This window comes from Falco naumanni, chromosome 13 (assembly GCF_017639655.2).
Source record: "Falco naumanni isolate bFalNau1 chromosome 13, bFalNau1.pat, whole genome shotgun sequence".
NCBI classification, from domain to species: Eukaryota; Metazoa; Chordata; class Aves; order Falconiformes; family Falconidae; genus Falco; species Falco naumanni.
The window spans coordinates 3,524,900-3,536,904 of record NC_054066.1 but is presented as its reverse complement, the minus strand read 5'-3'; the positions used below and the strand labels follow the sequence as shown (position 1 = coordinate 3,536,904).

Genomic DNA, 12,005 nt, shown 5'->3' with positions numbered 1-12,005 from the left:
AGAGTTGTGTATGTCTCTCTTGCTACTTCCCTTTTCTCATACACCTGCTGAAGTCCCACTGGTGATCAGGGCAGTTTGCACTTGGATAAACTAGCAACTGCAGAGGGATTTTTCAAGATCCTGTCTTTATATCTACTCATTTAGAAAGAGGCCAGATTTTTCTAAGAGGCTGAATTCTTTGGATTTTGTCTTTCATGTTTGTTCTTTCAGCATGGTCGGAAGCTGGTTGCGTGGGTGTGGTGGTGGTGGGGTGGATGTGTACGTGCAGGATTTTTAAATTTAATTTGATAAAAATTCATTGCAAACCTGAACTCTCCAAAATAAAATAATCCATTTGCCAGGTGTACTCCAACAGCATAATCAAACTTCTCTTAAAGAATGCTGCCACATGTATGGAACAGTAAAGAATTTTTCTTTTTTCTCACAAAATAAATAAAACGTAGCATTTGGTTACGATAAACATACACAATTCCTTACCTTCAGTGTTTATGTAACTGAGGTACTTGGAACACTGTATTTTAGTGACATGAAAGGCAGCCGTACTTGTCTTCCTTAAGCGTGAAGCAGGCTGAAGAAGGACCTCACACAACCCTCTTGCTTTTCTAGAACAATTTTTAAGTGTTTCTTTAGTTGTTTTGTTTGCCTTCTCATGGCTTCATTTTACCTACATCTGGAGTTTTATAACTTGTGGGTCTGGACAGCTCTGAGAGGGTTCTGTAGTCAGAACTCTGGGGTAAAGTGTCTGTATGGGAAGCAGCTATGGGCTTTGCTGCATTCCTTGCAGATGTGTATCTGCCATTAACTCTTTCTGATGCTGTGATTGCACTTCAGTGTTGACTGGCAAAATTCATTTAGTGCCCTTTCTTATCAAGCTGAGGCACGTTTTCTGTCTCTAGAGATTAATATATGAGATGACAAACATTTTTCACACCTGTGTGCTTTCTGTCCTCCTCTCTGCTATTATTCATAATAATGACTGCATGGTATGTCTGCGTATCAGTGATTATAAAAATATCTCCTGGCTACTTGCAGTTCTGAGTGCAGTTTGAAACTGTGACTCAGCTCCATATACTGTGATTCAGGTGGCTTATTGACTCGCAAACACTGTAAGACCAACTTCTGTACATTATTTTTATTTACTAAGTGTTCCTTGTTGCATTCTGTCTTCCTGAGCTATGTACAGTGTTTCTGAATGACTGATGCACTACTTTGGCCTTTATAAATACAGAGATGTTCACTGTGCAATATAAAATCAGTTTTTATCCCAAAGTGTTTCTGCTCATCCATTTTCTGGGAATTTATGTTGGTCATTCTGAAAGGAATCACAGTGTTTGTTTTTTCAACACAATTTTGAAACTGGATGAATACTGTAAGTAGAGTTTTGAGGAACTACAGTAATTTCAATTTGAACTTGTGTTTATACAATCATAACACCAGAAAATGATGCATATAGTTCTGTTCCCTAACAATATTTGTTCTGTCTCCACCCTGAGAGAAGGTGTATAGATTTCTGAATTTGTACACGTGTATAATTGTGCAAAATAAATGCTCAGTTATAAAATTATGTTCTGAAAATATTAAGTCATTTGCCTTTAATAAAACACTTTTTAAGAGTCTCTGATAAGTATTCTTTTTTTCTTGACAGTCTGTGGTGGACGACTGGATTGAATCATATAAACAAGACAGGGACATAGCACTTCTGGATTTAATCAACTTCTTTATCCAGTGTTCAGGATGTCGAGGTACAGAACGTTGGAAACAAGTTGTATAGAATAAATCTGACAGTCATACAAACATGTATTAGTGCAAATGCTGGTAAAGATGTGGATACACATGGATTGCTACTCCTCATATGCATGGTTTATATAGAAATATTGTCTACGTTCAAGAATAATTTTATTTAAAGCATGTTTGTTAAGGGCCTACCCTTTCTTTTTCTCACTTTCCTGTCATCATCCTAAAGTGTACAAATCCTCACAGTGACACTCAGCAGCAAAAGAAGACAAAAGATCTGCTAATCAAGGTAGGCATGCCTTTACTTCCCCTTTCTGTTTCTTCCTCATTTTTTAATTACAAGAATTAGTAGGTGTAGCTGTATCTTAACTTTGCTATTTTGTCTTTCTTTCTAGGAAAATGATGGGTTTTTTAAACCGAAGAGGAAGGAGTCAGGCTTCAATTGGCTTCATTTAGCAAGAAAGATTTCTTCTGGATGACTCACCCATCTTATTTCTTCCTCTGTAATACTTTATCAAGTCAGCAGCAAGTGGCCTGCCTTTTATACCCTATTTAAGCAGTCTCCATTACCAGACATGCGGCAGTCAGTCTTTCTAGCATTCTGTTGCCACACTGTACCTTCTAATGAATTTTTCATGTGTTGTCTTTTTTCAGTTAACTCAGCCTTGAAAACAGAGAAAGACAGAGCCCTGCTCCCTCCCTCTGTAGCGTCCAAAACCAAACTATTTGCTGTTTCCTGATGCTTTTTATAATTTGCCTTGAGTAGAGTTGAATATAACCTGCAATTCCAAAATTATTTTTCTTCATATTGTGAGTGATATGGGAATATACCTTTAGCATCAAAAGATCTGGGTAGAAGTCCCTGTTCTTCCTTCTTAGGTGAAATCCCAAGTACAGTTAGAAGCATCAGAGAAAAGAAATATGAGCCATCAGCAGCTTCAGCAACCCTTTTTCTTAGCTTAAGGAAGTAAACTTATTTTGTGGATGATGGAAAAGACTGAAGCTCTGGAAGCATTCTGTGAAAGGGCTGATGAAGCTTAGAGTTTAGATTACCAGCCTGTGTCAACGTCTGTACTGTTTTCACAGATCCCCTAAAATATTTTTCAGACTTTTTTGGCAGCTTATGTAGAAGTAGCTGTATTCTGTTCACTTCTTTTTTAATACTCTCCTAAAGGTGTATATAAAAAAACAACCCCACAGGCTTCTTTCTGAGAATTTGGGCAGCTTTAAACACAAGGGATCCTTGGCCATATGTTTTTATTGATGCAAGCTTTTGGTGGAGGCATGTCATAAATATCTTCATTCCCCTGCTGCTCTCTAATTTGTGCTTCCTTTCTTCCTCCTTGTTAGAGAAAGCAGTGCTCATATCTCAGAAGACTGGCATTTTTTAAACCTCTTGTTACTGACTGGTGCAGGCTGAATGCCCACTGTCAACCATATGCTGCTGAAGCAATTGCTTCCCAGAAAAACCTTTCGGTTATTGGCTGTGAAGCAGCAGCGCTTCAAGTGGCTGATGTCATTTACTTCTTTTTTTTTTTTTTTCTTCTTCTGTGTTTTTTTTTTTAAATGGTGACTTTCTATCCATTTTCGGTACTCTGCTTTGTACCCTCAGGGATATCTGTCTGCTGAGCTTGCTTTATTTGCCTTCTTGTCCTGAACAGCAATGATGGCAGAAAGGAAGCAAAAATGACTTATTCCCTGAGTTCATAGCATGTTTGGGGGATTTATTTCTGTGTTGGAATTTTTGCAGTGGGTACAGTAACAGCTGTAAAAGAGGGTTAAAATCCTGGCAAACAGTTCTGTTCTCTCCAGTTTCCAGTAATGTGCCTGTTTTCTAGATTAAGTAAACTTTATCAGAAAAGAGTGGATTTTATTGATAGTCCACTTAAGGCAAAATGCATACTAAGCTGTCCTTAGTGGAAATGAGGTACGGATATCTGAGGATGTTCTGTATTTTGTGAGGAAGACCCAGTTTCTTTTCCAGGGAAGTTTATAAGCTCTATTACGACATTTTTGTTTCCCTTTAAGAATTTTGTTGATATACTTCCTTGTTTCCATTTCTGATGAGTAACAGCTCCTTGTGAATTTCAATGGCTACTTTATCTTCCTAAATATTATTTAACTTTCTTTTCAGTTTGCTCCATTGACATCCTCTCAGCTTCTCCAGCCTTCTTTCCTAAAGCTGGATCTAAATGCTTACTGTTACCTCTAACTTTGTGATCATTAACTTGAAGGGAGGAGGACAACTAGCTTGGGAGGAGGTTCCTCAGGAAACTTTGAAAGTGATGCTAAGTTTATAAACCTACCATTTTAACAGTGCTTACAATTATTTGATATCTAGATGCAAGTAAAATGCACTTGACATTTCTTTCAGAAGTTTTAAGCAGGCAAAGAGTGTATGTCTATTTTCTGACTTTAATTAGAAATCATTTAGGCACCAGACTGTTTTATTTAGCAACAGCATTGACTCTGACAAAAATACCTTTCTGTTTAGAGAAACATTGGTTTTTATGCATTTATCCCATTCTCCTGGGAACCATATACACTTGAATTAATCTCTTGGCATCTTCCAGCTGTGCTTGAGATGTTCCTGAAATGCAGTTGATCTCTTATAGATATGAATAAGCAAGCATGTTATGTAAATTATTAATACTGAAAAATTGTAAAAATAATTCTGGAGGTGAACTTAAAAGATCTGTGCAACGCAAAATTGAATAAATATGAACCTAATATTCAAGCACGTCTTGTCTTTTGTCAACTCTTCTGAGTATCTGTTCAATCAGTTACTTTCTATATAATATGTTGTGGTTCATACAATAATGTCCATTAAAACATGAGGGATTTGGTTTTAGCAGGACCTCAGTAATCTTTCTGGGTTTTTAAAGGACCATTTGGTATAAATTGAAAGATTGTTCTGTTGAGCTACCAAAAGCACTTCAATAATTAGATTTGCATGGGAGTTAAAATCACTTTTCATGCCATCTTTCCACTAGTTTGCCTGCTCAGTAAGTGTGTGTGTTTGTCTTTGCTAATTTTGATTACTAAGAAGTGAAAATAGTTTCTTAAATAATTTTTCTTTTATCTTGCTGTTTTTTCTTCAAGAATACCAACAAAAATCCCTGCCTTTCACACCTTTGTGTAGTCTTCTCCATGACATTACTTTGTATTTCTGTGGCAGAAAAATGGTTAACTGATGCATTCACCTATTCACTGTGTTTCCTACTGTTTCAAAATGCATTGCTTCTTCTAGAGAGAGGATCTTGTATCAGGTAGTACCATAGTTTAAAAAGTTAACGCAAAAATACTTCCTGGAAAAAAAGAAAATAAATGCTGTTTCCAATCCTTGAAAAAACCAGGTTTGTTTGTTAGCGGTAGGTATATATTTTCCACAGTATTCACGATCTTTAAAGCGGGTGGTGGTTTATTTACTTCTTACTTCTCTGTCAGAAACTTGATTTAGGGTTTTGCATTTTTAGATAACAGGGAACTTTTTGTGGTAATGGTAAACCAATTTTTAAAATAACTTTCACTTGGCTGGGGGTGGAAGTGTATCCATACTCCTTAGGTTTCCATTTCAAATGTTGTGGTTTGGTCTGTAGCATTGTGGATACAGGTGTCCTCCTCTCTTGCAGAAGAGCTGCAGATCAGTGTTCAAAGTTTTATGGGATATTTTGAGAGCTCTTTTCCATTGCTTGCTTCTTCGTAGGAACATCTTTTTGCTTTTTTTCCTCTCTTTTTTTATTTTTTTGAACGTGTGTAAAGCACAGCATAGTAGGCTGAGATCTCTGAGCTAGCTGCAAGCAAGCTGAAATGTCTAATCAGCAATATGCTTGCCCAGGTCCCAGAAGGATTATAACTGTGTCAGTGTGATGCTGCATCTGGACTAATTAGCTCTGCCTCTCAGACTGAGTAATTAGCTCAGGTATCATGCTCTGCTGCTATGACAACCAGGCTGTTTCCATTTCTGGAGCTCCGTGGATTTAGAGCTGACTTGGGTATCTGCATTTCTGTCTGCTTTTGCCTTCTGTTATTGATATAAAACAAACAGAAAATCCCACCAGCACTCTGACCTTTCTACATTTTAAAGGCGGAGAGCCATGCTTGTGGAATAAATATTTTTTTTTCCTAACCAGAAGCAATTAGTGGTTAAAACAGCCTCTTAAGCTGTGAAGGACAAACCAACCCATTGAGTCCATGTAAGAAAAGAAGCTTTCTTTTGCAGGGGAAAAAGGTCTCTCGCATAGTTGAAGAGAACTACTTGACTGCTTTTGAGTATATAGTGAAATTACTCCCATCCTTTCTCTACCATCCCTCTCCTTCCCTCTCATCTATTTTCTGATAGGTAAGCCAGAAACTTGTAAATGCTTAAAGGGATTTTCAGAAGTGGTTTGAGCACTGCTGCTGGCCTTAGCTCTGACAGACAGGTCTGCGACACCAGTTACCAGCGGAACAAAACTGGTGGAACTCCCTTACTGTTGAATTCTTCACAGTGTTGTAGCCTTCTCTGGATTAGAAGGAGTTCTCCATTTACGCAGTTTTGTGATTTGGCACACTGCAGGTGTTTTTTTAGGAGTAGTTGGTGAAGGAAGCAGTTGAATTTTTTTTATTTGCTGTTTCTCCTATCTTATTTTTCCACTCAAAATCTTCTCTTTAGATTCTTGTGTGGAACCAAATGTTAACAAAGAAATGTTCAAACTGTCACCTGTCAGCCTTGATTGCTGCTGGTGGTTAGGGTTGGGGTTTTTTTCAGTTGTTGAGTTAAGCAGGAATCTGTGTGTGAACATTTTGCCCAGTGCTTAAAGCAGGACATCTTTATGGATTTTTCCCTTGTGAATCAGACACTTGGGGATCCACACTCTTCCAGCCGGAGCCTTGAATCTCTAATTGTTCCTCACCTATTCCAGTAAGATCCTCTGAAAATTTCTATGATTGAATGGTGCAAACTGAGTCAACAAGTGCAGAAGTTGAGTTAGTTTGCTTGAATGCAGGATGCGTGCTTGTTTTGATTTTTATTAGTGTTCTGTGCTCTCAATTAAGGGCAAGCTAATAGATTCCTCTTTTGCCAAGGGAAGTTGAAGGCTAAAACCAGGAAAAAGCACCATAAAGTGGCCATTGTATGGTCTGGCAAAGCATGAACAAGCAACTACTTGCTTTGCTGTGGACAGGATTTCAGAAAGCAAATAAGCCAGGAAATAGTGTTACTTACTCTGATTAATAATATTTTAGTAGGGGGTATAACAATTTAAGTGGCGTAATGGTTTAAAAACTATTAGTCTTTTGGCATTTATTTGTACACAGTTTTGTGATTGATGGAATAACATCATGAATAACAACATAGAATAACTCTGTACAGATGGATGTTACTAAGCATAGAAATAAGACTGATTGATAAATATAATTTCCTTCAAATAGTCCTTTCATAATGAGCTGCAGATTGTTAGTGAGAAATGTTGCTGATTTTGGCATGTGTTAAAAAGCTTTACCTCTTTGGTCATTCATTTATTATTAAGGAGTTGATATCATAAAAGTTTAGTATTTTGAACAAATTAGAAGATAATGCTATTCATTGCATTGGAGGCTGTATTTTTATTAAGGGTATAAACTATGCTTTCTCCCAGTTTCTTCAACAAAATCCCTTTTTAGTCTGTGAGAAGCTGCAAAGTAAAGGAATAATACACATTAAAAAAAATAGATATTTAAGTCATAGTAACGTCAAGAATTTATAAAATATTTCATATGCTCAGTATACAGAAATAAATACACCCCAATAACCATATGACGAAGTTAAAAACGTGTTGTTAACCACATTCAAAAATGGGAAGACTGAAAGATGGAAATGACTTAATTTTAATTTTAATTTCATGTGTGGTGTAGATAAACCAGATCTGAACGTTGTGCTTCTTGTTTTCTGAGCCTTGAGGTCATTTTTACAGTGTGTTTACCTTGAAGTGAAAGCTTATAAAATTCAAACTGAAAATAAGATGCAAATTATTAACTGGCTTGGGTGGAAGATAAATCAGATTACCAGACATGTATTAAATGCTTCATCAGTTCAGTTCTTTAAATGAAGGTAGGTAAGGTTAAAAAGTTCATATCAAACACTTAACAGTTAATATGGTTTCATGGTGTGTGAGTTTTTCTGAAGAACTACAAATGGTAGATACTTGTTGATGTTCTTGAAAGTAAAGCTTTAGTTTCGTTGTGTATATAGTTTTTAAACCAAAAAGATTTTCAATGTTACTTCTTGTTTGCTGCTGAAAGTATCTGTACTTCTCACTTCATGTCCTCTTTCTTTCCTACTATTTTTTTCCTATTTTTTAGCTCTTAAAAGTTTATTTGGCTATCGGAAAAACAGCTACAAAATTATTCTTGTTTGGTTTTTTTAATCTTTGCATTTCCCTGACTCTTTTGGGGGTGAGAAGCCTTAAAAAATTAAAAATAAATAAATAAAAAAAAATTCCGATCTGAGAGGGTAAAAAAAGATTTGAAGTAGCGCATCACATTTTATAACCACTTGTGATCTAACGGCATCTTCTTCCCAAAAGGTGCATCCTACTACTTTCAGAAACTAGTGGGGGGAAAAATGCAGGAATTTGCTGACCTTTCAGTACAGGAGACATGAACGAAGGTCGTACATACTGGTCTGTGGTTTCAACATCCAAATGAAATACCTGCTGTATTGAGGTTTGACTTCAGTCCAAGATTCCACCCTATGAATTGGTTACAGGAGTGACAGTAATTTGAACCAAACGTATTTTTCTTTATTACTTGCTACCTGAATATATTGAACTAGTCATGTTTCAACTGTGACAGCAGACCGGACATAAGCTGGCTTAAAATCAGCTGTTAACTAATTTATTAATAGAATTAATATAAACTTTCAAATAATTTACAATATTTTTATTGAATTAATTGATGGAACTTGCAATACTAGAATATTTTACAGCAAATGTATAATGTAAGTAAAGATAAATTACCTTTGAAATCATCGTCTAAGAGCAAGTTCTGCACTGCCAGTTATGTATAATATGTTCAAATCTCTGCTGAAAATGAAAGCGCTCCTTGTAAGAGTGCAACAAAGTCTGTGTTCTGCTCCTGTGTACTACTTTAGTAAATTTATAGCTTGTAAAATTATTTTTGGCACTGCTCACTGGAGGTAAATTGTATAAGGTTTTAAAATATTACTATTTGTTTTCCCCTGTATTCATTTAATTACATACATATTGATCTGGAAAATGGTACTAATGTGACTATGAAGTTACTATTTGAGAAGTCTCTCTCAGATCAGTGATGCCTTAATGCTATAACTTTTTAAGAGAAGAGCAATAAATACCTCTTGTTGCGGATTCAGAATAGTTGCTGTCTTACTAGCCAGATGTATGTCATTGCCTCTTTATTTATGTTTAGTTTGTTTTCTGTATAATACAAATTTCTTACAGGAGGGGCATCCCTGTATGAAGCAGATAAGAAAAACTAGTTTGATTTTTATTTTTTTTAATGATATTGTTCTAAGACTTGTGAGCAAATTATGCCTGTATATGAGTTTGCGTCTACCTGTGCATTAGAAAAATTGCTGGATTATTTATTTTTAATTTACATAGATGGTACTTTCTTTGAAGACAGGAACTAATTATGAAGAGCAATCAAATGCCACTAGATCTTAGCACTTTTTTACTGGATTACAAACAGGAAAGGTCCTAATGTCTCTTGTCTTTCCATAGATGCAAATTCTGCGGAAGGTCGAGTCAGATTTTTTCCAGACCAAGGGTAGGAATTAAATTCCAAAAATTCCATTTCTCTCGGCAAACATTGTCATTATGATTCTCTCCCTTTTGCATTAGGGAAGCCATAGATTTATTAAGTGCAATGCTAGTACACACTGCAATAATTACTTCTGAAGAGAAAAAGACGGGGATGATTAAAAAGGTCTGCATCCTAATGAAAAAGCCTTATTATTCTCTGGCACAAAGTAATTGGTTAAAACAAATCCAATAGTCTCTTAATTTGCAAGCATTCAACAGTAGCTGGATATAGAAGAAAAAGAGCATCTTGACTTCTAAAGAAGATGATATATCTAAATTTGAAAAAAGACGAAGTCAGCTCTTAAGCCGATACAGTCCTGCTCACGTTCCACTACTACCTACTTTGTTCTAGGCTTATATCAGTCTGATCATGTTGTCTCAGCCATCTTTAATGTGAACCATGACCTGCTGAGCCTTACAATTTTTCACCTCCTTTTAACTGGAAGTTTTGGCATTTTCTGGCACTGCTAGGGACAAACCCATTGTGGAGAACACTGGTGTAAATGGCTTTTACTTCCACGTTGTTGTCTTTTTTGTATTTGCATCAAGCAGGAAGCATGGTGGAATGTATTTGGGTACCTGGAAAGGTGGAAAAGGTAGTTATACAAAACTGTTACCAGATCTTGCAGGAACAGTGGTGAGCTCCCTTGCCAGCTGTCTCTGTACCCTTGTTTAAGTAAGGAGTTGATAACCCCTAGCACAGCTGAACCTGGTTCTTGGATAACTGACATCAGCTAAGAAGTGAGCAGTAGAGTTGAGTTTCTCCCTTCTTTTAATTAACACCATTAGCTTGCATTTCAGGTTGGAACAACTGGTATTCATACCCTTCACTTGTGGTGTTGGGTCCTGGGTATTTCAGTTCAAAACTGCCTGGTTTCATAAAGGGATGAACTCAGAGGAGTTATGACGTTAAAACTCCTCTTTAGAAATTTCTCTCAGGACTAGTCTGTGGAGTTTAATAGGTACCATCTGTTGTGGAAATGAGCTTCTACAAAGTCATAACATCATCTTTTGAAATACCTTTAATGTAGTTTGTTAGATTTACCACAATCTCTATTATTCATTTTTATTTCATCATTATTGAAATAAGTGTTCTGAATAACTTGTAAGATGTGACTTAGGAAACTGTGATAATGGGAAAAGGGTCTAGAAATACTTTTAGCAACTTTTGGGGATGAAGATTTATTGTAGCTATATCTAACTACATGGATATATAGCCAATATTGTTGTTGCTTGAAATAATCTTTTTCTTTTAGACTCTAGAAATACCAGATCCCAAAATTCTCAACGATTAAAGCACTAAACCAATTTTTACTTCAGATCTAATTTAGGATGACAAGAATACATTTGCTATTGACCATGTTTAATCCCAGCACAGACTCCTGGATCAAGATTATTTAGTCAACTGTATGAATGGAACCACAAAGTAATGCATGTAGCTCTGTGATAAGAGGTAGTGGTGATAAATTTCTAAGATAAAACCAAAAAATGACAGTGTTTTAAAAAGAATTGTTGATATTACAGAGTCATCTTGAAATTTAGTAAAACGACATAGCAAGAAGTTCTTTTAAACTGCTGGAAATAAGATACCTGCCTAAAAAAAGAGCAGTTAATGAGTAGTGGAGGTTTTAGAAAGACTAAATGATTTCCTTTGTATCATATCTTACACAGGTAATGATGGATAGCTATCTCAAGCAAAAGAATACTAAATACATAAATGATCACAGGAGATGTGTATGAGAAATGGAGGTGCAGGTTTGAACATAGGGTGAATAAGAGTTTGCAGAGTTTTATTTGAAATGCAGCAAATTCTCTGTAAAGCATGTTTTTAAGGGAAGTTGTGAATGCTTTTGTAACTTACATGCTGCAGCTCCATCAAATTACAGTTTTATTTTGGAGATTGAATTGAGCTTCTGTTTACACAACTATGCAGGGCTGTAAATGGAGTAACTACAGAGTCCCTCGTACCAACAGTTTTGCTGTCACCCAGGTACAGAACCAGATACAGAACCAGCTGTTCCACCCGCCACCCCACCCCACCCCCAACAAAAAAACGCTAATCTACTGATGTCCTAAAGATTGTTTGGGAAGTGTTATCACAGATCTCCAAAAATTAGATCCTGACATAAACTAATGAAGTGAGAATCAAAACCTGATGACGTCACATTCCTGTTAGCTACATACTTTTGCTGGTAGTTCAATGATTATTATTCCTAAATTGTTTCTTTCCTTAAAGACAGTTTTTCTTCCAGAGACAGGACAGACTGGAGTTTTAGAGGTTAAATTTAATGAATTAAATAAGGTATCTAGACGAGAACGGAAGATACCACATCCTCTCTAAAAGAAAGCCATGTTGTGGCAGTGAACTGGCATCCCTTAAACATAGCAACAAAGTAATGTGGTAAAGCGGTTCTCAACAAAAGCTGTTGAGAAAATTGCTATATGGCCAACTATTAAAAGAAAGGACTA

General features: G+C 36.2%; 1 protein-coding gene across 4 annotated transcripts in view; it reads left to right on the top strand.

The window, feature by feature from the left end:
• STAG1 (stromal antigen 1) overlaps positions 1–12,005 on the top strand; it is a 199,381-nt gene that overhangs the window by 71,703 nt on the left and 115,673 nt on the right. For all 4 annotated transcript variants that reach the window (XM_040612606.1, XM_040612609.1, XM_040612608.1 and 1 more), the window contains exon 5: positions 1,646–1,742. In XM_040612606.1, the coding sequence (XP_040468540.1) occupies positions 1,646–1,742 (97 nt within the window). The remainder of the gene's footprint in view (positions 1–1,645; positions 1,743–12,005) is intronic.